Source organism: Aspergillus steynii (genome assembly GCF_002849105.1).
Source record: "Aspergillus steynii IBT 23096 chromosome Unknown P170scaffold_6, whole genome shotgun sequence".
Lineage (NCBI taxonomy): Eukaryota > Fungi > Ascomycota > Eurotiomycetes > Eurotiales > Aspergillaceae > Aspergillus > Aspergillus steynii.
In genome coordinates, this window is record NW_020194403.1 from 1,450,055 (window position 1) to 1,476,530 (window position 26,476).

Genomic DNA, 26,476 nt, shown 5'->3' on the forward strand with positions numbered 1-26,476 from the left:
GGTTTAGAATGCTTTGCTTGTTTATCGTTTGGTTTTAGATTTCTTTTTGGGTTAGAAGTATCTCTCAGATGGCTTTCTAAACTTTGATGGGGTCATATATATTTCAACTGATGCGCACGGGCCCCAGTGTCCATGTTTGTGTTTTTTAATGGATGAGAAGAAAGACAATAAAAGAAGACATTCTATTCAGTTCAATTTATGTAACTCCAAGATCCAATGGAACAAAAAAAAAAAAAAAAAAAGGCTGTTCATGCGCATAGACAGTAATATGAAGTGAAGCCTTGCGCCATCCAAAAAGAACGAAAAAAGAAAAAAAAAAAAAAACCTATAAGTCAAATGGTCTTAAGCAAGCCAGACCAAAGAACAAGATCCAGATGAGACAAAAAAAAAATAAAAGAAAAAAAAAAGAAGGGGACAGGGCAATCTAAGAATGTTGTACGTGTGAATTCTGTTTCTATACAAGCCTCACTTCGATCCTGTTCCCGCACTCTAGAGGTGCTCGATCGGCTCCTCAGGCAAGAGAACCTCCCGCTCTCTCATCCGATCAGGCAGACAGGCCTTCAGCGGCGGGCGAATGATGTCGTTGAACAGGAAGGTTCCGTACACGAGGAGTCCGAAACCGACCACCTGGAGCCATTTGAAGGACTCCCATCCTAGAGCCAGCGAGACGAGCCAGATGAAGAGGGTACGGCAGGTATCGATGGTGCTGCGAGATGTGGCCGAGACGTTTCGAGTGACGGACAGCCCGAAGAAGTTGAACCCACTAAAGATTTCAAGTTAGGTTTTGGGTGCTTGACTCAATAGGAAGCGGGAAGATAAGACATACCCAATGCTGATCATGATCAGGATGCTGGAGACGGCAACGGCGCGATTGTTAAGCACCTGATGCCAACCCTCCTTCGCGTCAAAGTAGCCATAACGACCGGCCGGGGTTTGCCCGACGGAGAAGTATAAAATAATCATTGCGACCACGGTCACAGAGAAACCGAAGATACCTTCCCATCCAACAACTTGCAGAGGGTCCATCTCATAGTTCTCCAGAATCCATTCCTCCAGGACGAACTGGGACGCGGTGAAGATTTGGGCTGCCGCAATCAGAAGAACTCCGATGATGGCCTGCACCGCTTCGGGAGTTCGGGCAACGGCCCGCGCTTGAATGGCAGCATTCATGACGACATTTTCCTGCGTGACGTCGTGCTCATTGTGGTCAAAAAGGGCGCCCGCAAGGCCGACCAACGCGACACCAAGAACCACAATGCAGAGCGAGATCCACTGGTAAAGATACAGCTTTCGATGAAGGAAAAGGACACTGAAGAGGCCCACGAATAGCACCAGAGCTCCCCGGGTCATCTGATAGATACTAGCGGCAACAAAGAGCAGGCCAACGTTCATGAGCGTCGTGCCTGCAATATCGCAGCAGGCCGGCGCTGCAAGCATGAATATTCTTCGACCATGTAGAGGGAGGCGTTGTTCGTCCAAATGATCCGGCTTGGAAGGATCCTCGGAGTAACGAGCCCCATTGATCGTGCCGTCCTCGTCGTCCTCGTCAATGCCGTCATTTGCCCCGACGGGATGATATCCTCCTGCCAAAAGAGGCGACGAGTTGTTACGCGATAATCGCGGAGAGATGAAGCGTTGGTAGAGGAAGGTGAGAAGGACGACTATCCAGCTACCCATTTCACCTACAAACATCTGTGCCCTATTATAGGTGATGATTCAGAGCTGTCAGCGAAGATGCATCATCAAATAGCCAAGTAGAGAAGGGCAGGACGAGGCCTACGTTTGGATGACAGGCTGTTCGAAGGTACGGCGCTCCTTCGGGTCTGGGGAATCGCAGTTTAGGACGCATTGCATGTCCTTTCCAGGGGTTAGCAACTTCGCAGAACACCAAAGACCACCGGGTCATCCAACCTGGTATTTATTGAGGATTGTGTTGCACACCCCGGTCACGAGCATCATCGTGACCAGGAAGGGAATCAACGCCTTGTTCGCCATGGTCGAGGACCGGGTCTGTCGAGTCGTTCAGAACGGATAAGAGAGAGAGTTAGTTGTACCGTAGTACTGTTGTAATCTAGTTCTCCGCGGGGCCAGGACCGATACAGAGGGCCAGAAGGGCATGGACAGATGGACCTGGTCAATATAGAAGGAAGGGGTTTATTGAGAGCCCATCGCGGACAAAGAGAGGCGGGAGGGGAAGGGAAGGGGGATTCGGTCTGGGGCGAGCTTATCAGCAGCTGATCGGATCACCCGCGGCTTGGCGTGTTTGGGCGGTATGACTTGGACTCGGTCACTTCCGGAGTGACGCAAACTTAGACCCTCTTACACTTCCTGCAGCCCCTGGATCGCAGAACTCAGAAGAGTCGACGTACCAGGCAGGCTCTCAAGGTACACAGAAAAATATGCTCAATTGTTTGTTGGCTACCATTCCTTCAACGCTCCGCCTCTTCATTCGCCTTGCCCCATAAAAAACGCCGCGGCTAATCCAACGAGATCGACAGTAAATCACCGAAATCAAGCCAACAAAAGGCGCCACAAACCATATAATAGTAGTAGGTAGAAAGTAAAAAGAAAGAAAGAAAAATTATTGAACACCAATCACAGTGACGGAGGAGCACTCCATCCGTCCTCTGGTCTGACTGGCCCAGATCTTTAATATACATAAATTCATTAATGCATATGTGGATCACAACACGCCGTGCGCCCGCTGAGATAGATCGATCATGCAAACAGTCGGCAAAGTAAATCACCTCGCAATATATTGCCCTTCTCTTTTGTTACATAGCACAGATAGCAATCCCACTGTCGTCTACATTCATAGACGGATCCTTGTGATCAAATGTGTCCCAATCGATTTCTTCCCACGAGTCATTCATCAGAAGCCCGTCTTCGAATCGACCGGGGAGATTGAACCAATCGACTGGAACCCAATTATCATCGGTGCCCTCGCCACTTTTGGCATTCATCTCGTTGGTTGTGGGCATGTCGCCATCCTTGGGGGTCTGCGTGACAACCGCCGTCTCGACCGAGTCCGGGGTGTCCTTAGACTGGGTATTGGTGAACATGTCGGGATTGAGGAATTCGTCCATGGGGCCAAATCCGAGGCCGCCGTCATCGCCAAACTCCATGAACGTGTCATGGATAGCCTCGAGAGAAATGGCGCTCGTGGCCCAGGGATCTTGCATTTGCACGGGCGGTTCCTGCTCCGTGGATTTGCCGGCCTCCTTCCTGTCGTCCTTGGATTTGGCAGGCTTAGCCGTCGAGGCAGGTGCCTTGGTCGAAGCCGCGCGAGGCGTGAGTTGCTGGTTCGAGGCGGGAGAAGCGGTCTTGGGACCAAACTGGCTGGGTACTCGTCCCATCGGAGTTGTACCGGTTGTGATGGGTGTTGTTCCTTCCAGTTTCGGCACCTGCGGAGCCTCCATTGTAGCGCCCTTCCGAGCGGCCTGGGCCCCTGCTTTGTCTTGGGGCTTGACGAGGCTGCTACGGAAGCTCTCCAGGGCAAACTCAAGAGGATCTTCAATCGACTCTTCAACCTTGTGACTCTCTTCCACGTGCCTGTCCAGCGCGTTCTGATTAGAAAAGCCATGATAGTGATACTGGCATTCGGCAACGCTGCATTTAAAGGCACCAGGTAGGGCGGCCGGTGTGGGCTTGGCCGCCTCAGCCACGGCTTGTTTGACCGCTGCAGCCTTAGCACCCGGCGTGCCAGTGGTGGGAGTGCCACCAGCGTGGGATTGCTTTCTCTTCTTTGGCGGAGGTAGCTTGAGTTCTTGCGGGGGTATACTTCCGGGTCCATATGCATGTGGAACGCCCTGTGGAGACGGCGCTCCAAATGGCGCCGGCGGAACCGCTGAGGTAGCCGAAACGGCGGTCTGGCTCGACGCTCTTCGTGCCCGCTGGAGAGCCTCTTGTTCCTGCTGAAGTTGCTGAAGATTGTTCGCATTCAAGGCGGGCATGTTGTTCTGAGCGGTCGGTTGCCCGTTCGGAGGACTCTGCGATGCCCCGGGTCGTTGTTGTTGGCTTACACGGGTGATCATACCGTGGAATAACTTCTTGACATAATTGATGCTCATTGCGAGGTTTTCCGGGGGAACAGTAAAGTGGTCGGCCACAGCCCAATCAGGCCCGGGCTTAAATTGTCGCATTAATTGTATACGCTAAAGATTTGATTGTGTTAGCTGGTAGGCTCTGCAGAAGGGAGGATTTGTGTGATCAAGGACGTACCATGACTAGTAAACTTCGCACATTTTTTTCCTGGTTAGGGATCTTCGCAAAAAACTGGACCAAGGCGTCCATCCTGCCCAGCATATCGATACATTCGCGAAGTTGCTGAGTCATGACGGCCTTCTGCTCCGGTGTAACTGTCACAGGTTCCGCCGGAGGCGCTTGCTTCGCCATGTCATTATACAATTGCCGGATCTTTTCGGGTAGGTTGTTCCATGCTTCGTCGGCAGCCGCTTTGGTGATGGGGGCGCGAGCTTGTTGTCCTTGTCCTTGTTGCCCTTGCTGTCCTTGCTGCGCTTGTTGTCCTTGTTGTGCTTGCTGTGCTTGCTGTCTGCGTATGTGTGCCTCTAACTGGAAGCGTTGCTGCGGCGTCATGGCAGCCAGCTGTTCCCGTGTAAACGGCAGATTGGGTCTAACTGGAGCCGGGGCCGGTGCTCCTTGGGTGGCTGTCGGTTGTGTCGATGCTTGCGTCGCGGGATTTTGCGAATCCGTGGGTTCTTCTTGCTGCATTTTTCTCTTGGGCGGCGGCTTAGCAACAGGTCCCTTTGCACCTTTGCCAGGAGCTGCCGTTGGAGCTTTGATCGGCTGGGCTGGTTGAGCTGGCTGTGAAGTCGGTTGCTGTGCTTGAGGCTCTTGTTTTATCTGGGGCGTGGTCATGGGAGCGGTCACAGGGGGTTGCTGGGCTGGCTGGGTTTGCTGGCCTTGTTGGACCTGCTGGCCTTGTTGACCCTGTTGTCCTTGTTGGTTTGCCATTGTCGCACGAGCGGCCATCTGAATCCATTGCTTCTGCCTGTTTTTATGGAGCAGCTCTCGAAGTTGATCGTCATTAAAATTCTGGACCTGGGCACCTAGTCGCTGGCGAGCCATCTGGATATCCTGCGCGGTGACCGGTCGAATAGGAGGCATGTTAGCTGCAGCCTGCTGTTGGTTCGCGGGGAATGGCTGGGGGTTCCCGAACGGCTGTTGCTGGCCCTGGAAAGGCACCGGCATCCACGCGCCCTGGCCACCTTGGTCTGGATTCCGTCCATTCTCTTTGCCTTGGGCCAATATCTGAGCAAGGTGAAACTTTTGCATAGTCATCAATTTTTGAAGGTCCATTCCGCCGAGAACCTGTTGATTAGCGGCCGCCCATTGCTTGAGTTGGCCCCAGGTTTTGATGTGTTTCGGAACTGGAGAAACCATGTTCGGGTTGTTGCTTAATATCGATGGAGGGAAGTGCAAGCGATCCATCTCCTTGACTTGTTCGGGCGACATTTCTAGCCCTCCACTCTGCTGACGAAGAAGCTGCAGCTTATAGAACTCCTGCTGGCGTTGCTGCTGTTGCTGGCGTTGCTGGACCGACATTTGTTGTCCCTGCATCATTTGATTGGGTTGCGGCTGAGCGCCACCCATCCCGGCAAGTTGCTGCTGTAAGTTTAGGGAGGCCCTCATGTTCTGATTGTTACCCATTTGACCATTTGTCATTTGCTGGTTTTGACCGGGCTGCGACATATTCTGCTGCATGGGCATCGATGGCTGCGTAGCGCCCGCTCGAGCCATGGCTTGGGCACGACGTTGTTGGTTTAGAAAATTATTCAATTGTTCCGGGCTCATTTGAGACAGGTGCTCTTGAAGCCCTTGCGGAAGACCGGCGGGGATTTGCTGTCGACCCTGCATCGTCGGTTGGCCTCCCAAAGGCTGAACACCGTTCGCAGGAGCGCGCGACGGAGGCCGGACCTGAGCAGCCACTTGGGCTGGGGATATCTGACCCGGCGCCATGGGGCGGTTTAGCATGGGCATGGCAGAATTTTGTTGTGACATCTGCTGTTGCATGTGCGGATTGGCCTGGCCAGCCTGCGATATGGCTATTTGCGCCTTCTGGGCGGCTTGCGCGCGAGCTTGGGCCTGCGTCTGAGCCTGCGTCTGAGGGGGAAATTGAGTAGGTTGTTGTGTTCGGTCCGGCTGAACAGCTTGAGAATTTGGCATTTGTTGCTGAGAGAAGAATTGTTGCGGATTCATTCCTGCCCCGTTCATGTTGGTTTGTCCACCTTGACCCAGTTGCTGCCCAACCTGGAACATGTTCTGAGGGTTAAAGGGCTGCTGGTTCATCTGAGAAGAGCTGGCCGGAACCACCAACTGGCCGGCTTCCTGCGAACGTAGCCCATCCGCTTGTTGTCCTTGGATATTCTCAACATTGCCAATGAACGATGACGGATCCAAATGTTGTTGGTTATTGGCCATGGGGAATGCTGAATTGCGCTGAAGATTCATCATGTTTTGCAGCATTTGCCGCTGCTGGGGGTTCATCATGGGATCGTTCATCATCGCAGCTGGGTCGACCCCGGCGTTCTGCGCGCGGTTTAGCTCCATTCGAGCGCGCTTGTGTCTCCTCAGCTGTGTCAAGGCCTGCGATCGGAAGAAATAGGTGACCGGATCAATGTTCTTCCTCAACAGGTATGCTTTCTGCTCGGGGGTCATGTTCTGCAGATTCATCTTTATTTTTTCCACGTCTTCCTGAGAAGTCTTCGAAATTATTTGGTCGGCGATCCGGCAGACATGGTCATATTCTTGGGTGGTTAGAGAATTGAGATCGTCCGTCAGCGAAGGGCCCCCATTGGGCCTTGGTTGCGACCTTTGTTGTTGCGGTTGTTGCTGTTGCAGCATAGTTTGCTGCTGCTGCTGTTGCTGCTGCGGCTGCGGTTGTTGTTGGGGTTGTTGGCGAGGCTGCATCGACACCTGCTGGTTCGGATCGTTCATGTTCATGGGCATTTGTTGCTGTCCCGGCATTGGAGAAGCTTGCATCTGGCGGTTCATCTGTTGAGGGAATGGGGATTGTCCTACTCCAGGAATCCCGGCGCCCGGGCCCCCCTGGGGGATCATCCCATTTTGCATGACGGCCGCCTGCCGAGCACGCGTGTCTCGAATATGTATGAGCTTCTCGTTACACTCCTTGTCGTAGTCCACCTGGGGTAAAAAAAAAGAGAGGTCAGATTGAGTTCATCCGTACGCCACCCGAGAGTCGGCACCCACCTTTTCCCGGGCTTCTTTAAAGGCCTTTTGCTCAAAACTCAAAGCCGCCTGGGCTGCGTTTTGAAGCTCGACACGGGGATGTATTAAGCGAAGAGAAGTGAGCCTGAAGGGTTGAGACCGAAGTCAGCTCGGTGTAGCGGGGGAACAAAGGGCGCAGAGAGAAAACCGGAGACAAAGAGGTTCGAGGTAGAACCAAAGCGGTCAACTACCCGGGAACCTTAAGGCGGCGGGCCACTCACATTTGATATACCTTGACGGCCCGATCCTTCACAGGAACTTCGGCCCTCCATCCAGTGAAAGGACCTTGAGACTGCAATGCTTGGGCGACATAGTTCATCATCGCTTGGTTGTTATTGTCGTTCTTCGGCGCTTGCATCTGTCCGTGTGCCTTGGCGCCACCCAACGTCCCCCCACCATTGTTATAAGTTGCGGGATTCATGTCAACAACCCCCCGCGCTCAATGGGGATCGAGGAGCAGTCCGCGCAAGCTTTCTTTGGGGGTCAGCATTCGCTGAAAGGAATGCTAACCTTCAAACCGTCCCGGCGCGTGATCGTCGGAGGGGGGGGGGGGAAACAAGAGTGCGATAGGTGTTCTCTGTTCTGTCCTTTCTTTGCTTTTTTCGGAGGTGTCCTAACTGACGTGGCGGGGAGGAATGAAAAAGCAAGATAGCAGGTGACGGCGGAAAGTAAACGGGAGGGGAGGAAACAAGGTACTGGTGCCGACGAGGTTGTCAAGGAAATTGCGATAAGACTCGGGGCGGGGACGAGGTCGAAGCTTGCGGAGACGCAGGAGGAATTCCAGCGAGTACAATGTAGGAAGTAGTACGGAAGACAGAAAGGCAAGGGGGAGAGAGTAAAGAAAGAAAAAAAAAGGCGTATGGGAGACCAACGCAGCAGGGAAAACAAGGCGTTCGGGCACCAGAGTTCAATCAAGGCGGTTTTGTTGGCAGAAGAGCCGGAGGAGTGGCTTGGGGGGGGACTAAGCAGGAGGGTCGCGGCGAAGGTTGGATCAGTGACAGGGATGTTGCAACTGACGCCAGTCACACTGATCCAGTGATTTGCAGAAAACGGTCGAATCGACGACGGGGTCTCGGGACGACGGCGATGCCAGATCGGAAAATGGAGGTGGGAACAAGAAGGTTCAAGGAAAAGAAAACGGAGAGGAAAGGAAAGGAAAGGAACGAAAGTCAAAAAATGATTTTAGAAAAAAAGGGAAAAAAAGGAAAATCTGCGAGCGTTGATTTCCTTTAGGTTAGAGCGATTTCACGATGTGGATGCGATTTGATCCGTGCGGGAAACGGTAGGGGGAGCAATTAGAGAAAACAAAAATACATGGTCACGATGGACCGGGTTTAGTGGCAGTATTATCCGCGACACTAGAGGGGAACTGCAGGGGAAAGAGAGGAAGACGGAGGAGGGCCGAGGAGGATGGGAAGAGGGTGAGTTGGGCTTACCAGACAAGCAATGAGCGCAGAGACTCTTTTTTAGGGGGGACGGAGAAAGAGACGGTGGTGGGAGTGGAGGAGGAAGATTACCGCCGTTCCTTGGAAGGAAAGGGGAGGGAAAAGGTAGAGTGCGTTAGAGTCTGGAGGAGGGGGAAGAGAGAGAGAGAGAGGGAGGGAGGATGGAATGGAGTGGTAAGAGAACGAGACTAGCAAGAAGATGAGACCGGGCGAAAATGAGGAGGTCCCAAGGAAGAGTAAGAATTAGAATAACACCAACCCAAAATCCAATAATAATAATAGGATGATGATGATAATAATAATCCAGTGGAAGGAAATTGACTTGGTAAAGGAAAAGGAAAGGATAAAAAACAATTAAAAAAAAAAGAAAGGAAAAGGATGGAATTCGAATAAAAAAAATGATACAAAAGAAAAAAGAAAAAAGAAAAAAAAAAATAAAAAAAATAAAAACTGGCTGGAGACGAAAAAGCAACTCAGTAATAATAATAACAATAGTTTAATAACAATAATAATAATAGTCAAAATAATGATCAAATAATCCAATAATAAAGACCAGCCAAACAAGGGGAGACGAGAGTAGCTCGCCGACATGAAAAGAAAACGATAAAGAACGACGGGTTCTGGGAATTTCCCTGGCGCTGGAATAACGGGCTCCCAGACGACGACGAAGATCGCGGCGGGAGGCGGGCACAAAAAAGGCGAAGACCAGAAGGGTGGGCGACTTTCCAGACTTCGCAGGCGTTTTTCCGGATCGACCTGTTGGTCGTCGTCAGTCTAAGTTAGTGACGGGAGCGGATGGAGACCAAAGCGGGCCATCGTCAGGTTACTGGAGGTCGACTACGTCCCTTCCGACCTCGAGGTGCTCTGCCTGCAGACCCTCCAGAGGCCTGCTAGCCGACTAGTCGCGGCGTCGTGTACCTTTCGAGCCCTCCGCGCTGAACTAAAGTCCTACTAGTCACCGTCTTTTCCCACGATTATTGGCTTGGAGTGAAGGAACCGGCTCGAAGGGGACGCAAGGTCTTGCAGGCCAAGACCCGAGTGGTTTCGCAGGATAACCTCAAATCGTTCGTGATCATACACCTCCCGAAGAGTCATGATCCATCCCGTGGTCTTGACTTGACCCGGCCCTGACCTGATCCGACGGGATTGACTCCGTACCAACTTCTGGTTTGTGCCGCATTTAGAGTTCTCCGGCACTTGGGCAGTACTGGAATTTGAGGGACGGAACGAGCCAACCTGAGGTATGACCGACTACCCAGGGTCTGCCTCTCCTACCGAGCACAGTACGAATCGTCCATTTACGCATACGCCGTACCTACGCAGGAGGAGAGCTGAGAATCCCATCATCGGCCGAATGCTTCCCGGACGGAGGAGCGAACGGACTACCCTCCCTTATAATCATTAATCCAAGGACGGCCCCCTCTTAAGGCGGACTAGGGATGGGCAATTTGGGGATATTGATCTATTTCTAACTCTAATTAGCATGACGATCTTTTTTGCTTTCCCTGGTTGGAGGGAAGTAAGACACTTTCGGCCCAATCAGCGGCGTCCCCGGGGCTCCACAGGGTTCTAGATACAGCGACGTACTTTTGCGGTGGTGTCACCCCCCTCAAGGAACCGGATTTCCCTGCAACCTTCTGCTACGCCTTTTGGCCTGGCGGGGTTGTCGATACTTTCTCATTACCTGGCAGCGGACCGACGACGTCGAGAAGGGAGGCGGGAATCGCAGAAGGAGGCGGCTGTCAGGCTCTGGGAATCTTTCTCTTAGGTACTGGTTAGGTAGTCGGTACCTGCTAGGTACTTCCCTAGTTCGGTGCTACCGTACTAGTGGTATTTGCGTTACCCGACAACTTACTTCGACCCGCACCTGCACTCTGTCTCTCTTCTTCGCCTTCTTCTACTCTGTCCGGAGAAAAGCTCACTCGATGGGTGGGCAACTGTCGCCTTTAATCAACTAGTTTAAAGACACACACGAAGATGAAGGAACAACAACAACAAGAATAACAATAACAACAAAAAAGGAAAAAAGAAAAAGGAAAAAGGGAGATCATACTAGCTTGAAATCCATCGAGATGATCGCTCTCTCGGACATCTAATTAGACAGCTTGGCAAGCGTCGAGTTTATTTTCCTGGCTACAGCCAGCACTTTCCCCATCCACACGGACGGAATCCAATCCCAATCCTGCAGCTCCTCATAGCACTGACGGTTTCTGCTGGTATAAAATATGGTTTATGGCTCATGGGCTCCTACCGGACTCTCGCGCGCGCCCTTCATCTGCTGCACACCCCGTTACCCGTCTGCGATCTTTTCCAGTGTTGAGGATAGTGTTGTACGTACCGGCCTTTACCATCTGCTGTGGAGCCCTCATTTCGTACGGATACAGCGTACATCATTGAAAGCGCCAAGAACGCTACCCATGCTAAAGGTACTTCTACGCGTTGTTTGAGTCCAGCGGTCAAGCCATTTTTAGATTCGCCTGACCTGTCCCACAATCCCGGGCATCGTTTTCTGGTTTTCGCTTTCAGGTGGCATGATTCAGACTCGCTGCGGCAACCTAGACTAGGTACATGCTCGATACTTAATGGCTGGGTTTCCTGCCACCGGTAGAGTCTGTATTGGGAGAGGAATAGCTGGCGAGCAAACCCGCTGAGTGTTGACGCTTCCATCCTGAATATTGAAGCCTACTGTTTCTATGTTCTATTGTCACCATTACTACTGCATTCAATTGCAACCGAAGAACAAAGACAGGTATACTCGCCCATCGTGTCCGGAGGGGTGGTTAGGCAATGGCGGGAAAGCGCTGCTGGCATGTCACAAGAAAATAGGCGCCGAAATTGGCAGATTCCAGAATCCCGCGATTGGCTAAATAAACCCTCATGAGATTTGAGACGGAAACCAGAAAGCTACACTATTTGGCATCTAGTCTGAGACAATTCCGGGGTTCATTATGTCGCCGTTTCGTGTGCTATAAATCCGGGCGTCGCTCCCGTCGCATCTTCTACCTGGGATGCTATACTGCCATGCAAAGAGAAACATTGCGCATCGCCCAAGCTGCATATTATTCGCATCACTAACCAAGGACCCGCGTCTTGAAGTCTTTGTCAAGGAGCTCTGGTAACCATCCAGATAAGAATGGTCGCTAAGCGTCTCTTTGAGAGGCTTAATGTCTTGATTATCATTTATGGGTGGCTTTTAACTTTGTGGCTAGTATGCATCTAATAGGAACTGTTTTGCAATCTATAAAAAGCACCACCTGATAGTTGAGCCATTCGATTTCACGGAGGGGGGTCTCAAAGTGATGGCTGCGAGGTTTCAGTCGTACTTCGGCAGTTGAAATAAATAAAATGGAAAAAACCATTCGCAACGTCGAGTATCTACCTAGGTACGTGTGTAGGTGGTGCGCGCGCAGGTCATCGCCCAATACCTTAAATGCAAGATATCTGCCGGTATTGGACAAATGCCGTTTGGTACAATGAGAATGGCATTGACCGATCGAGTGTGATTCTTGCCACCTGCATACCTGCATATGTTGTAGGCGCAATATAAGGTTGCAAGTCGTTGGTCTTGTTTCATTCAAGTGTGTTACATGGGTTGAATGCCTTGGGACGGAGATCCAATCAAGGGCATGTCCTCCTGGTGGGGACTATATATAGAAGATGGCTGGTCATGAGGGCGCATGGCTTGGTTTTTTTTTCTTCCTTTCGCTTCGAAGCTTTTATTTTTTATTCTTATTGATATTTAATTTTTTTTAGGGGCGCAGTCGCTAGACATTATAAAAGGAATTGTCCAAATGGTTACATAGAAATTCATAATAAAGAGGGGGACCAGAGACAACGAGTGAAACTTTCTGGTGGTACAATCTCCCGAAGAAGATCAGCACCAAAGCTAACACCTGGCGATAAATGGAAAAGGGGAGAATTCATCCCGGCCGCGTTGCGAGGCTCGAGGATCATTGACCCCTGGAAGAGCGATCTACTGCGTCCGATAGAGAACCCGCCAGCCTGGTAAATGGGAAGTAGTGCTCGCCAGGGTTTGCGTGCCAAGCCCCCCGGGAGCCTTGCTGCAAGCTGGAGAATATGGATGCTGGCGGGCCATGCCGCTTTGGGCAATCCTTCTTGCGACACGTGGGGCGCGACTAACAGCATGCCGGCTTAATATTATTATCCACCGGTCTGGCCTTCTGATTTGCCTGCGACCGACTAGTCAAGCGAACCTCGCCAGGTTGACGTCGCTGGCAAATACCACGGAACAGATCGACGGTGCTGAAACCGAAACCGCGCCCACCGGCCAGGACTTGAAAAGTTGCGAGGGAGCGTCGCAACTGGCAAATGAGTACCTGACTATCACGGCCCTAGGCCCCCACCCTAGGCCCGATCGGGACAAGGGCGCCTGTTTCTTTTTCGGGATCCTGTCAGGTGACAGCACGTGACGCGGCTGCTGTCGTCACCAGCCTTCCGCTGCCGTTGGTCAATGTTGGTTATCTCCTGTCAACGGAATGAATGATCGATCCAGAGAGCATCATTCCCAACGCACCCTGCGGATCCGAGTCCCGATTCCACTCACGACGGTCTTTTCTGTCCTCGGGACTGCCCTCCTTTTCCTTCGTTAGCCACCCAAAATCTCTATCCACCGCGGTATTTTTTCTCTCTCTTCGACGTTGTAGATTTCTTTCCCCGTCATGATCACTCTGGATCGATCAGGACCCTGAATTTCTCTTGCGCTCGCTCGTCTCCCCACCTCTCGACCATTCTCGGGGTTCTTTCCCCTCCCATCCAAACGCCATGGTTTCTACATCGCCCATCCCCGTTGGATCTAGTATCTTCTTCTCCTTCACGCTCTTCACGATCTCCGTCCTCGTATTGTTACTGCTCCGACGCTTCCTGACGCTTCGGGCCACCCCGGCTTACCTGATCATCCCCGTTTTCCTCGCGCTCGCGCTTCCTGCGAGCGTCGTCCTTCTGGTCCCCATTGACCTGGCATCAAGCTCGCGCGATGGCGAAGGGCCTAGGGCAATTTGGCTTCCCGATCGGTTGATTCTGGTGTCCTGGCGCATTGCCTACTGGCTGATTTTCGTCCTGACTTGGTGAGTTCCCGCGATCGGATGGCTGATTTCGGTCATGCCTTTCCACACCAGAGAACTAATTCGTTTCTCTTTTTCAATGTGAACAGGGCTATCCTTCCGTTGCTCGGAGAATACATCGATTCGGGTTATCGCGATGCTAAAGGTCGCATTCAGTATTCGATTCGATCCAATGCTCGCTACCAATTGCTTGTCTTGGGCTGTGCCCTCGTCGGTTTGATTTACATTTCGATCCAAAATGGCTTCGAATTCCGATCAATCAAGGCGCTGGTCATGGCTCTTGCTTATGTCTGGGGTTTGGTTCTTGCGATCTACTTGATGGGACACGGCCTCGTTTCCATACCTCGCACCTTGTTCCGTAATGCAAGTGTCAGCGGTCGGTTACGGAGACTCCAGTCCTACGCCCCGCGACTGCATGACCGTCTTATGGATGCAGTGAACGAACTGGAAAGCCTGGAATCGCAGGTGAACCAGCTGCAGCGTCGCAAAACCGGATCTGCGCGAGATTTCCAGGACTGGATTGAAGAGCTGGGCGATGGGTCTAGTGCCCCGGAAGCACAGTCTCTTCTCCAACCCACGGAAGGGTCTGACACGGTACCAGCTGTGATAACGGAACGTTACATGGCCGACTTAACTCGGCGGCTTCAGCGCGCTCGACACCAGAAGGCTCGGTTTGTCGACGAGTGGGATCGTCTAGTGCTGTCCGCCGCAGACTTGCAAGCGATCATCAATTCTTCCGCGTCGAAGAAGCTGGAGTTTAGCCATTCCACCAATCGCGCATCCTTCCTCCCTCGCGTGAAACTGCTGACGCCCTATCTGCGGCATCATGTCTACGTTCATCTTGTGCCCAATATCCGGAGGCTTCTGGGAGCGGTGTTTTCGGCCGCGTCCATCTGTATCGTTTGGTCCGAGTTGATCAAGTCCATAGCACCTCGACTTTCGATCGTGACGCTCTCAGTAGTCTCGTACCACGAAAGCCCGGCGCCTGTAAACTTCTGGAGGCAGGTCGCTGCCTCGGTTTGGCTGCTGTACATGTGTTGGGCGGCCCTGGTGGGCGTCAACGATGCCAAAGTGTGGGGGAACCGGGCGTTGGTTCGGCGCAACACCTACGGCGAGAGTGCCTGCTGGTATGCCGGGTTGGTCGCTCGGCTCACCGTTCCCATCGCCTACAACTTCCTGACTTTTCTTCCCGAGGTGGTCCGTGTTGAAACCACGTTCTATCGACTCCTCGGTCAGTACATTGATCTCATGCCTCTTGGAAAGGGCTTTGATTACTTCTTCCCCGTCTTCATCCTGCTCCCCATCTGCGCCACGCTTTTCAACCTCTACGGCCGCGTAAAGAACGTCTGTGGCTTCGGGCTACTGGAGGAGGAAGAGGAAGACCTTGAAAACAACCCCGGCGGCTACGGCATTGGCGGATGGCGCGAAGGGCGTGACCTGATCGACCGCGAGCTGAACGGCCTCGGATCCCTCACCCTGTCCACCCGCAGTGGTCAGTCGCCCCGACCCACCAACCGCGTCGAGGAAGGTAGTCGGGGGTTCTCGTCCTCACGCACCTCCGGAAGCGAAGCGATCCGCTCTTCTCGGTCTCCGCGAGGAACGGCCCCCGCAACGGCAGCTCTGGAAGAGGACGAGGACGAGGAAAACTTCTTCCAGTCATTCGCACACCGGGTGCGGAACACCTTCGAAACGGCCAGTAAGCCGGAGTGGCTGCAAGGCGACGCCTTCCGGCTGCCAAGGTGGATGGGGAGTGAAGGCACCGATGCCAACGGGGGCCTTGCGAGGTGGTTTGGAGGTCGACCAGAGCCTGGCGGAGTCAGACTTTAGATCATCCTTTTCTTTTTTCTTTTTTCACCCCCTCCCAAGGCTTTGGGTGGCTGGCATGACTGAAAGGCGTTTTTTTGACGAATAGATATGTGACATCCACTTTGTATGATATAACACAAGCACTAGGATAATAGGTATATAACACCACAACTGGTTTACAGCGGGACTTGTGGAACTGCCTGGTTACATCGGAATTAGATAACATATAACGATAGAACTGACCATTTGGACGGTGTGATGGTTGCCTTTCCATGGGAGCACCAAAGGCGCGCAGGCAGCCAAATGGCGCCTAGAAAGCAAGTCAGATGAGCTTGAGCCGCATTCCTAGTCAATAATAATAATCATTATCATTATCATAATTCAAATAATTAAAATAATCGGACTAATAACGTAGACCGCTAGAACGCGTCTGACTGCCAGTCATTCCCCGCCAATTGATCCATAATTCTGGTCCCGTCGAGTGTTTTCTTCATAGTTCCACCCAGAAGAAGTGGCGGTCTCTGTTTAGTTCGTCCTGCGTCTTTCCGGGGAATTGCGGCAAAAAGAGGAAAAAAAAAAAAAAAAAAAAAAAAAAAGAGGAGGCTCTCTCCGCCTTGTTTGCGGCCAGATTGGCGTGACCTCAGCAGAAAAAAAAAGAGGATCTCCGGAAGTCGGATTCCTTTTTAATTTTCCTCTCTTCTTCGTTCTTCCTTTCTTTTCTTTCTCTCCCAACCTCCCCCCTCTTCCCCTCCCAAATCCATGACCCATTTGTTATCGCAGGTCTCTCAGTCCTCTCTGGGCGAGACGTGTGCCTTCTATTTGGATTATATTGCAGGCAACGTCCCCCCGTCGCTGCGCTCGTTGCAGCATAAATTTGTCACCAACACCCTTGCTCCGCACCCGCACTGGATCGCCGACCTTCGTCACGTCTTCGCCGCCGACCAACACCGCGCCACCCTCGTCGTCGTCACTCTTCTTCTCGCCAGTGCCATCGCCGCCGTGGTCATCATGTCGTGGCGCAGCCGCTTCACCAACCTTTGGCCGTCTCGGTCCCCTTACCCGCACGTCAGCGAAAGCGATTATAGCTACATCTCGCCGGATCAGATCGTCGAGCCGCCCTCCCGCGCGTACGACGACCAGGACAACGAGCCCGATACCCTGCTGCTGAAGCACCGTAAGAACACCTACGAGCTGCGATTCCCCGCGTACGCGATCAACGACGGCGTGCTCAGCGTGGGCCAGCTGAGACAGCGGGCCGCGGAGGTGACGCATGCCCCGGACCCGAAACGAATCAAGTTGCTTTATAAGGGGAAGCTGCTGGGCGACGATTCGCTGCCCTGTCGGTCAGAGGGACTCAAGCAGGACTCCGAGGTATTCTGCGTCGTGTCGGAGGTGCGCCCGGGCGAGAGCACGCCCAGCGACCTGTCTGACGCCGAGGTCGAGAAGTCCGCCGTGGGAGGAGATGCGTCCGAGACACCCGAGAAGAGGAAGCGCAATCGCAACCGGAACAAGAACAAGAAGGGCAAGGGCAAGAATAAGGACAAGCGCACCGGCGAGCCCGGCCCCGTGCCCCCGGCAGTCGATCAGCCGAAACCTTCGTCCTCGGGAATGCCACCCCCGGCGCCCAACCTGAAGGCCCTCCCTACCGCGATCGAGCAGGTCTCGGCGCTGGCCGGGTATTTCTACACGGAGCTGGCTCCCCTGTGCGAGGCCTACATCGCCAGCCCGCCGACGGAGCAGAAGGCGCGCGATTTCGAACACAAGAAGCTGAGCGAAACCATCATGGCGCAAGTGTTGTTGAAGGCGGACGGCATCGAACCGGACGGCCAGGAAGACACTCGCAATGCGCGCAAGGCGTTGATCAAGGAAACGCAGTCGGTCCTCTCAAGACTGGATCAAGCAGAGAAGTCATAACCCTCGGGGCCATATCATGATAGACCTATTGGCATGAACCGTTATCGGTGTCATGTTTCCTGTATATTTGAAAGAATCTATGCCCAGAGTTGCTTTATTTACTCTTTTCCATTTTGTTTGTAATTTTGGGAGACAGCGATTGACATTTCTAGCGAAGACGACATACACACGTTCAAGTTGGGAGTACATATGGATTGGCTTTGACGCATTGGCCGTGGCTGATTCACACGTGGCAGTACGCATCGCGGCTCCGATCCACGGGGCTGTCAGCCAGAGCATGGTCCACGGCGTTCAACATCTGAGATACGGTAGATTGCCGCAAAGCTGGTGTCTGTTCGTCATCATTCCCGGGGAATGTCGCACCGTCACACATAGATCGGTCCACGCCAGCTGGTATCACAATATGAGCCGGTCGGGGAGTCTGGCCAGACGACGTGGTCCGTCAACGTACACATGAACTTTTTTTCATGGATGTATGTACAGGTGTGTGCATAGCATCTCCGGCGTAGTATGGATAGTTCATGCCCTGATGCATGACATGACGCAGCATGATACGATGTCTTCTGAAGCTCCCAAATAAGAGGGTCGGTGTGGATCCTTAGGTAACGGGAATCGGCCAGGGGGCAGGAGATGGGTGATATATCCAATACATGCCATCCAATGAACTCGGAGGATTGAAGGGAATAGTGCAAAAAGCAAAGCCGAGGGAGGGGCAACGACCGGAGGATATGTCACATCGCCCATGAGGCGGAGGTCTGCTTCATGTCATTTTGGACCGATCGACCGGCGTTGGACGGAATCGTCATGCAGGAATCGGAGCCCAAAGGACAAGCCGATCGGATGGGCAACGAATTGCAGTTTAGGGGAGGAAGGGACGGATTAAGTTGAGACGGCTGTGAGACATCACCGCACAGGCTATACTCTCCTCTGCTATAGTCTGTACTCTGTAGGCAAGGCGGTGACATCGACGGTCTCCAAGAGTACCTGGAAACACGCCGCGGCGAGCAGAGTGGGCGAGGTACACTTGGGCGAGAGTTCTAGGCTGTCTCCACCACTAGCGCCGCTGTCTAACTGTCTAACTGGGATCGCGGAAGACTAGCGTGGCTCTTCCTTGTTCCTTCTTTTCCCTCGTCTTTCTCTTTCTCTCCCTCTCGCTCTCTTCCTTCGTCTTCCATCTTTTCCCTTTCCACTTCGAGCGACACCGAAGAGGAGAGACAGGAGACGGGACGGATTCATCGGATTGATTGATTGCTTGAATTGAATCTCTTCTTCCTTTAACCGTTCTCGCCCGTCTCTGCCCCATCGTGCCCGCCCATTCTTTCGTCCACTCCTTTTCTCTCCAATTTTCTCTTCCCCTCTTCCTCTTCCCCCCTCCCCTTTATCTATCTCCGTCACTCTCTTGATTCCCTCATTGTGTCTTGGTTTTATTGCATTTTTTTTTAACTCGCCTTTTTTCATCTAATATTTTTTCCCTTTCATCCCGAGGCGACTGACGACTATTGGGGTCCTCTCCACCTTTCAATCTCCTAGTTTCTAGCCCCGGAGATTCCCTGGCTATTGATCCCTGGCCTATAACGGCTGCCGGACCTGAGGCACATCCACGGTACCGCGTCCGGAGAACCAACGCGCGCACCAGCAACCGCAATCATAAATCAACAGCTGTCGGAGACAAAACAGGCTAATCTCCACTTGGTCCCTATTTACAATTTACTCTTTCGGGCCGACCTCACGTCCTTGCTTCCACCCCTTTTCCGTCCCGACTACGAGCTCTGCCGACAATCCTCAGAAATTTTCCCTCCTCTTCCCCCTTGAGACCTCCGACCACGCTATTTTCGCAGCAACCGCCGATTGGGATATCAGTTCAGTGACAGTCAGAAAAAAAAAATTGCTGGGTGGTCCGTAGTGCCCTACTGGGATGGCCTGATCGGCAAGATCTCTAGTCAATCTATTCTCCCTAAAAAATTTTGCCCTTCACCATCCCCACCAACCAACGGCCTCCTATCGTCATACCGTTCGACCAAAGGTTCCAGCTGGACTGGCCTTGACTCTCGCTGAATCATCTTGACGCACGCTGGAATGGCGGGGACAACCACTGCAGCGTATACCGCAGATGTTTGGACGTCACCCAGCACTGTAGACGGGGGTCAGAACCAGTGGGATTACGCCGTCCCGGTTAGACAGAATGTAAGTATCTCTCGCCCGATGATGCTCCTGCCCTGCCTTGCCCAGATCGATGGAGTATGGTCACGGTGCCCCGCCTACCTGCTTCTCTGTTTGCCCGATGCCGTTGAATATGTGGGGAGCAAACAACCTCCATCGTTGTACTGACAAGTTGCTTGCTGTAGAGTACCGTTCGTCGCACAAAATCTCGATCGTCTCACGATTCTGCCTATACCCGCTCGCGAGATCGTGTCTCTCGAGGATCTCGCAGCTCCTCCGTGTCCAGACATGCCTACGCACATGACCCAACGCGCCGACACGACGCGAGTCTGAGTCGCCGTGCAAGTGAAGCCGGGAGCTTGCGGGCAGCTTATGGTTATGGGCACGACACAGCCAACGCCAGCCATAGCTCGGGAAATCTGAGAGACTCAGTAGATGCGCCGCGCGATGCTCCTCTTGGCCGGGGCGATATGAAGGATGGGATTGGGCTGTACATGAATGATTTCGACCACGAGAACTGGATCCACCGGGACAAATTGGCCAAGATTGAGAGCGAGGAGCTTCACCAGGCCGCGATCTTTTTCCAACGCCGAGGGGGCGGCCTCGAGCCCAGCCGATCACAACGCGGAAGGAATCATGAGTCGAACCACACCCCTCTGAGCGGGTCTTCGGTGACCACGCCGCCCGCGAATGAGGCCACAGAGCCTTGGCCGAACATGCAGGATGATCCGCGGGATATCACGAGCTCCCCGACTTCTTTTGAGCACGGCACCGAGCGCCACAATTGGGACCTGCGTCGGCCGGAGGAGATCGCCGCCGACAAAAACGCTGCGAATTTCTACCAGAATCCTGGTTTGCGCAAGAGCTCGTCTCGGATACCCATCCCGACCGCCAGTCCGGCTCCCATTTCACCGAACCAAACGGGCCGTGAGTTCCCTATGCAACGCGCGCGGGGGCTTACGAATGGAGAGGATGATGCGCTGGCCTTCGGGAAACCACGGAGGGCTAGTGAGCCTATCGTCGTGGACTCTTTGGAGGGCTCGACTCCCCCGGGCGCTAGCAGTCGACCCGTGAGTCGCGGGTTCCCAAGCGGTCAGACTACGTCGGGCAAGAGAACTACCGGGAAAGGAACGGCAGCAACGGGCACCCGAAAGTCGTCGGCGCCTCCCGCCACGCGGAAGACAACTCCGAGAAGTCGAGCTCCGTCTGGAACCCAGCGTCCGACCACACGATCGGGCGAAGGCCGTCCTGCTCACCCCGTCAATCGTCCCGAGGGTGATCCGCCGTGGCTGGCGACCATGTATAAGCCGGATCCGCGTCTTCCTCCGGAGGAACAGATGCTCCCCACTCACGCCCGTCGGATGCAGCAACAAATGTGGGAGCAAGAGGGCCGGACGCCGACGACGTATGATCGCCAGTTTGCTCCGTTAGCCATTGGCCCCGATGGGGGACCACGTCCGGTCGAAGTGAAGAAAGAAGAGCCCCAGAAACAGCCGACATCGCCGCTGCCACCGCCAGTGTCGCCGCTACCACCGCAGCCTTCGTCGAAACCGGAGAATCGGGCGCCCGAAATCTTGCCCACGCCCAAGAGTCCCGATCCCAGCACTCGACCCAGTACAGGAACCGGCTACAGCACCATGCCTAAGGTGCAGGAGCCTCCTCCTGCGGGACTGACCCCCAAATGGAGCCCGCCGGTTGTCACTGCGCAGGAACCCCCCCAAAAGGAAAAGGGATGTGGATGCTGCATTGTGATGTGATATTGTTCCCTTTTTTGATATTACATATTGTTTGCCGATCCTTTGCAAGATACCTAGCCTGGGCTTTTACTTCTACTTTGCGAACTACCTATTTCCTTTCTCTCTCTCTCTCTCTCTCGTCTGTCTCTCTTTCTCGCACGCTCACTCTTTCCAAGACTTTTTATCTTATCCTATTTATTATTGGCTTGTTCATTCAGCGTGCCAGGTTGGTTGGCTTGGTGTTTGTGATCTTGATAACCTTCTTAAGAAATTCTTAATCTCGTGATTTATTTCTATCTTATTGTCGGACCTGTCACATTTGCATTGGCTTGTTTGAGGTTGCAGCCGTGGCAATTCGTCGTTCCTTGCCAGATTCCCCTACGTTTGACATAGTTGATTCCTTTCCCGTTCTGTTAGCCCCATTTGCTTTAAAAAGACTGGTCGAATTCATTTGGCCCCGGACACCTGATCGAGTTCAGGATCATATTGTTGTCGAGTTGCAGCAGCCGGGGACCAAGCTCACGACTTTTACGAAGCACTTTCTTTCGCGATCCTTGTTTGCCAAATTGCATCTATCGTTGGCCGAGTTGTATTGATTTAAGCAAGGACCGAAGGAAGATTGATATCAGCGGATTTATATAAGCATTTGAACATGGCGTGGCATCCTCCGTCTAAGACTAGAACACTCGAGCTTCTTGTAGGGCGGATGATGTAAGAGTCTTACCTCAGCAGATCACATGACATCATCACGTCAACGTCTCTTCCGCTTGGAAATCGGAGGCCGCGTTTGAAAGCTTATAAAGCGCATCAGCCCCTCCTTTGTCCTCCCTTCGTTTCCCCCTCCATTCCCTCTCCGTCCGGAGCCCCGTTGCCCACCATCGCTTCCATCTTCTCCCGTCTTTTTGGGTCGTTCGCCGGTCCCTCACCCGCCGCCATGTCCGCCGCTAAGACTAAGGCTCAGACCTTGATCAACGAGAACGGCGTTGGTGAGTTGATCGTTTCCTGATCGCACGGTAGTCGGAGGAAGCTGACATGTGGTCGGTGGTGTCTAGTCGTCTTCTCGAAGTCCTACTGCCCCTACTGCAACGAGAGCAAGAAGTTGCTGAACTCGCTGGGCGCGAAGTTCGCTACCGTTGAGCTGGACCAGCTGAGTACGTTCCTCCCTCTATTCTTGCCGCTGATGCATTATATTATATCCCACTTTATGATATATGATGCCGGGGAGTCCTGATGAACAAACACTAACCATTCATCTATCGACGGAACAGACGACGGCGCCGCCCTCCAAGACGCGCTCCAGGAAATCAGCAGCCAGCGCACCGTCCCCAACATCTTCATCCAGCAGAAGCACCTCGGCGGAAACTCCGACCTGCAGGCCAAGAAGGCCGAGCTGCCGCAGCTGCTGAAGGCTGCCGGTGCTTTGTAAGAATCTGATACGCCGTGTGATTGATACCGGGATGCACAGGCTAGGATAGAATCATATTATACATATTGATCGGTTTTTTACTTGTGTGCGGAAAACGTCCATGGGTCCCATGGAGGATGTAGAATACCCCGCGGTATGCAGGAGGGGGTGTCGTTCATTAATTGGTCTGATAAGCCGTAGGGATCGGGGCCAATCGGGGGTGGTTTTCGGTAGAACAGACTACCTACCTTAGGTACCTCGTAGGTAGGATCGAAGCGAATAAAGGGATACATACGTAGTTCTTGAGAGTATTCTAGAAGAGATCACAGATCCGCGTCGGAGCGGATCTCTTCCGACTTTGACTGATTGAGATTAATCTTCCATTCTGCAGTTGGATGACAGGATTGAGCCAATCAGAGTCCGGCCTGGTGACGCGGCCGGATGTCTGCCTCAACGGAGTACCTACATCTGGGCTGTATCTGAGGAGCTCAGTCTCCCATTTTCTTTCCCTCTTTTTTCTATCTACCCATTTCCCTTGTAGTCCCATATCCGAAGAAAAATGACCACCCTCGACGACGCCCGGAAGAGCAACGCCTCTATCACCAGCCTCTACGGCCCCGGCCTAGTCGCCGTATTCGGTACGTCCCACCCATTCTGCATGCAAGAAAACATTAACCCCCCAGACTCACGAGAGATCTGAAAATCCAGCCGGCGGAACCAGCGGCATCGGCGAGTCCACCGCGCGCGCCTTCGTGCGCAACACGCAGTCCTCGCGCGTCTACCTCGTCGGCCGCAACGAGACCCAGGCGTCGACCATCCTCGAGGAGCTGCGCCGCCTGAACCCCGACGGCCAGATCACCTTCGTGAAAGGCGACACGTCGCGGCTGAGCGGCGTCGACGACGTCTGCAGGCTGATTCGCGAGAAGGAGGACCGCGTGAACCTGCTGTTCATGAGCCAGGGGAATGCCGCGATGAGCCAGAATGGTCCTTATCCCTCCCTCCTTCCCTCTCTCTGATTGAGAGGTAACTGTACGATGCCATGGATGTCCATACTGATAAACCATGCAGTCACCGAAGAAGGCCTCGACTCGAAACTCACCCTGCACTACTACGCGCGCATGCGCTTCATCTGGAACCTCCTCCCACAGCTCACGAAGGCCGGAGAAGAAGTCTCCCAACCCCAGTTACAGTCCCAACCTCTATCCCGCGTGATCTCCGTCCTCGAGGCCGGCGGTGAATCCCCCTCCCTCGACCTCTCCGACCTCTCCCTCACCCGGACCTTCACGCTACGCAACTGCGCCAAACACGCCATCACCATGACCTCGCTGGCGACGGAGCACCTGGCGCTCACGCACCCGGGCACCTCCTTCGTGCACGTCTTCCCGGGCATCGTGCAGACGGGGCTCATGCGTGACGCCGGGGGAGTGGCGCGCTTTGCGGTGTCGGTGCTGGCGAAGACGCTGGCGAGGCCGTGGGTGGTGCCGGTGGAGGAGTCGGGCGAGAGGCATTTGTTTGTGGCGACGAGTCCTGAGTATCAAGCTGTGGGGGAGAAAGGGGGAGGGGGGTATTTGTTGAATTGGGATGGGACGCCGAGGGGGAATGAGAAGGTGATGGCGGAGTTTAGGGAGAAGGGCACGGCGGAGGTGGTCTGGAAGCATACGATGGAGGTGTTTGAGAGGATTCGGGGGAGAGGGCAGGATGGAGCTGGTCAGTAGATGGGAGGTGTAGTTGATGTGGATAGTAGAAAATAGGTCTTTAGGTATTAGTGCTTTTGTAGACAGTCTCTCAGAATTCACGCAGCCTCTTCTAGTTCAATCCATGAATGTTTATCTAGCACTGAAATACTCCAGAAGAAAGCTAAAAATCTTATGTCACCATAATCTCCAATATCAAAGCCCCCATTGGCTCGAAGTTGATCCACTGTGGATGCTGCAAATAAGATTATCAAAGGATTTACTTCGGAGTGGAAAGAACTGTATGCCTGCATCTGCATAGAGAGTAAAGTACAATCTTATATTCGTACACAATCCAACTGCATATAATATCTTGAATATCCTCAGACCACCTTCTGCACCACCGTGCCAACCGGCCGTTCCACAATGCCCATCACACCGTCCACCACGCTCTGGCGCGCTCCCTCGCTCGACACGTTCTTCCCGGCCAGGTAGTTCAACCACACCAGCCGGCTGATGCGCTCGTCCTGCACCCGGCCCATGAACTGCGCCGGCTTCCTTGCCTCCGCCTGGAACAGTGCATCCAGCTGGCCCTGCGCGTTGCGCACCAGAAGCAGCGTCTGGCCCTTGGGCACGTTCTTGCGTTGCCCGCCGCCAAACACCTTCTTGAACTCGTTCACCGCCACGCCAAACGCCTCGTCGTCGAACTCGCTCGGCGGCAGCGCCTTCTGCTGCTGCTGCTGCTGCTGCTGCTGCTGCTTCTGGGCTTCACGCGCCTTCGCGGTCGCCTGCTGCGCCCGACCCGTGACCCCACGCACCCAGGCATCGCGCATATGCATGAAGTCGGTGTTCCGCGTGGGCACGATGCGGAAGGCCGTGCGCAGCCCGTCCGTCTTCAGGATGGCATCCCACGCCGCGTCGCCGCGCTCCGGATCCAGCAGCAACTCCCGCAGCTGCTGCCGCTCCGTCGAGACCAGCGACGTGGCGGACGTGGCGCCGGGGGCGTCGATGACCTGCGGCTCGCCCGGCGGCTTCACGGCCGTGCGCACCAGCCGCTGCTGCAGCTCCGGCAAGTCCGACTGCGCCACGTACATCCCCACCACGTACACCTGGATGCGCAGGAACGACACCGTCCGGATCCCCAGCCCCAGCAGCTGATACGTCTCCTCCTCGACGCCCGCCCCCGCGGGCACCTCGTCGCCGGGGCTCAGCGCCCGCGTGTCCAGCGTCTTCGGCAGCTTGATCGTCGTGGGGAACTGCGGCACCGAGCTCGTCCCCGTTTCCACCTGCTCCACGCCGTCCTGGCCCTGGATGCGGATCACCGACGGGCTGCCCGTGAATCCATCCGGTCCGTCCATCTTCATGGCGCCACTATTCCCGGTCTGCGCCTGTGTCTGTGGTTGTTTCGCCTCGCCCTCACTCGATTGCTCCAACGGTGCCACCCCGAACAGATCCAGCTGGATCACGCCAAACATGGCCACCGCGCAGGCGGCGATGCCCGCCGCCGACAGCGTCATCGAGCGCCGGTACTGCGTGAACTGCTGCTCGCGCATGGGTCCGGGGTTGCTCCCCGCGGCGCGCAGGGGGTTGGCCTTTGCGGCGCCGGCGGCCGGGGAGCGGAGGTGCCGGGTGGTGCTGAGGAAGCGGGTCGGGGTCGGTCGGAGGGTTGTGCGGCGGATGCATTGTCCGCAGGTGCGCCAGGGCATCGAGCCCTGGATTGTAGGGGGTAATGTCATTGTTGTGGTAGGTGGTGCAGCGAGGGAGTTGGAGGTCGGTGGGATTGAGTGGAGGATCAACTTGCAAGTCCGGGAAAGCTGGAAGTGGTGGAGCCGGGGGATCGTCGCGCACGTGATCCAGACTGCCCTGGTTCTTCGGAGGTATTGGTATGTCTGTGGATTTATATATGCATGTTTTAGGCGAAAGTGTAATAGTTAAAGAGGCTGGAGTGCTGGATTAAACGGAAATATGATGTTCGCTGAGGTGGCATTAGGACTATGGCGCCACTACT

At 54.0% G+C, this 26,476-nt stretch overlaps 8 protein-coding genes across 8 annotated transcripts; 5 read left to right on the forward strand and 3 right to left on the reverse strand.

The window, feature by feature from the left end:
* Positions 1-449: 449 nt before the first annotated feature.
* P170DRAFT_438544 (putative nucleotide-sugar transporter) lies at positions 450-2,180 on the reverse strand. Its single transcript, XM_024849621.1, has 4 exons — positions 1,912-2,180; positions 1,781-1,857; positions 827-1,699; positions 450-763 (listed from the first exon to the last, which is right to left on the reverse strand). Exons 1-4 carry the CDS (start codon positions 1,993-1,995, stop codon positions 490-492), a joined length of 1,308 nt encoding a protein of 435 aa, XP_024702141.1. The 5' UTR covers positions 1,996-2,180; the 3' UTR covers positions 450-489.
* A 594-nt stretch (positions 2,181-2,774) lies between these two features.
* P170DRAFT_361951 (uncharacterized protein) lies at positions 2,775-7,669 on the reverse strand (the record flags this gene model as incomplete). Its single annotated transcript, XM_024844491.1, has 4 exons — positions 2,775-4,154; positions 4,222-7,164; positions 7,231-7,333; positions 7,470-7,669. 4 exons carry the CDS (start codon positions 7,667-7,669, stop codon positions 2,775-2,777), a joined length of 4,626 nt encoding a protein of 1,541 aa, XP_024702142.1.
* Positions 7,670-13,179: 5,510 nt separating this feature from the next.
* On the forward strand, positions 13,180-15,765 carry P170DRAFT_466234 (LMBR1 domain-containing protein). The gene is made up of 2 exons (XM_024852401.1): positions 13,180-13,777; positions 13,864-15,765. The coding sequence occupies exons 1-2, from the start codon at positions 13,476-13,478 to the stop codon at positions 15,599-15,601; spliced, it is 2,040 nt and encodes a 679-aa protein (XP_024702143.1). The 5' UTR covers positions 13,180-13,475; the 3' UTR covers positions 15,602-15,765.
* Positions 15,766-15,979: 214 nt separating this feature from the next.
* Positions 15,980-17,606, forward strand: P170DRAFT_224773 (BAG family molecular chaperone regulator). Its single transcript, XM_024842878.1, has one exon. It carries the CDS (start codon positions 16,340-16,342, stop codon positions 17,492-17,494), a length of 1,155 nt encoding a protein of 384 aa, XP_024702144.1. The 5' UTR covers positions 15,980-16,339; the 3' UTR covers positions 17,495-17,606.
* A 1,958-nt stretch (positions 17,607-19,564) lies between these two features.
* On the forward strand, positions 19,565-21,411 carry P170DRAFT_362484 (uncharacterized protein; the record flags this gene model as incomplete). The annotated part of the gene is made up of 2 exons (XM_024844526.1): positions 19,565-19,678; positions 19,840-21,411. Coding segments are annotated over 2 exons (1,686 nt in total), but the record flags the coding sequence as incomplete, so codon positions are not given.
* A 913-nt stretch (positions 21,412-22,324) lies between these two features.
* Positions 22,325-23,014, forward strand: P170DRAFT_466237 (glutaredoxin; the record flags this gene model as incomplete). The annotated part of the gene is made up of 3 exons (XM_024852402.1): positions 22,325-22,376; positions 22,443-22,541; positions 22,659-23,014. 3 exons carry the CDS (start codon positions 22,325-22,327, stop codon positions 22,814-22,816), a joined length of 309 nt encoding a protein of 102 aa, XP_024702146.1. The 3' UTR covers positions 22,817-23,014.
* A 696-nt stretch (positions 23,015-23,710) lies between these two features.
* On the forward strand, positions 23,711-24,610 carry P170DRAFT_438549 (uncharacterized protein). Its single transcript, XM_024849622.1, has one exon. The coding sequence runs from the start codon at positions 23,830-23,832 to the stop codon at positions 24,508-24,510; it is 681 nt and encodes a 226-aa protein (XP_024702147.1). The 5' UTR covers positions 23,711-23,829; the 3' UTR covers positions 24,511-24,610.
* A 150-nt stretch (positions 24,611-24,760) lies between these two features.
* P170DRAFT_438550 (chalcone isomerase domain-containing protein) lies at positions 24,761-26,380 on the reverse strand. Its single transcript, XM_024849623.1, has one exon. It carries the CDS (start codon positions 26,202-26,204, stop codon positions 24,852-24,854), a length of 1,353 nt encoding a protein of 450 aa, XP_024702148.1. The 5' UTR covers positions 26,205-26,380; the 3' UTR covers positions 24,761-24,851.
* Between the last annotated feature and the right edge of the window lie 96 nt (positions 26,381-26,476).

Coding starts and splice junctions, on each gene's coding strand:
- P170DRAFT_438549 (XM_024849622.1), top strand. CDS start 23,830: ATGCCATGGATGTCCATACTGATAAACCATGCAGTCACCGAAGAAGGC.
- P170DRAFT_466234 (XM_024852401.1), top strand. CDS start 13,476: ATGGTTTCTACATCGCCCATCCCCGTTGGATCTAGTATCTTCTTCTCC. Junction 13,778..13,863: donor CTGATTTTCGTCCTGACTTG/GTGAGTTCCCGC, acceptor CAATGTGAACAG/GGCTATCCTTCCGTTGCTCG.
- P170DRAFT_438544 (XM_024849621.1), bottom strand. CDS start 1,995: ATGGCGAACAAGGCGTTGATTCCCTTCCTGGTCACGATGATGCTCGTG. Junction 1,700..1,780: donor GAACAGCCTGTCATCCAAAC/GTAGGCCTCGTC, acceptor CACCTATAATAG/GGCACAGATGTTTGTAGGTG. Junction 764..826: donor CTGATCATGATCAGCATTGG/GTATGTCTTATC, acceptor TGAAATCTTTAG/TGGGTTCAACTTCTTCGGGC.
- P170DRAFT_224773 (XM_024842878.1), top strand. CDS start 16,340: ATGACCCATTTGTTATCGCAGGTCTCTCAGTCCTCTCTGGGCGAGACG.
- P170DRAFT_438550 (XM_024849623.1), bottom strand. CDS start 26,204: ATGACATTACCCCCTACAATCCAGGGCTCGATGCCCTGGCGCACCTGC.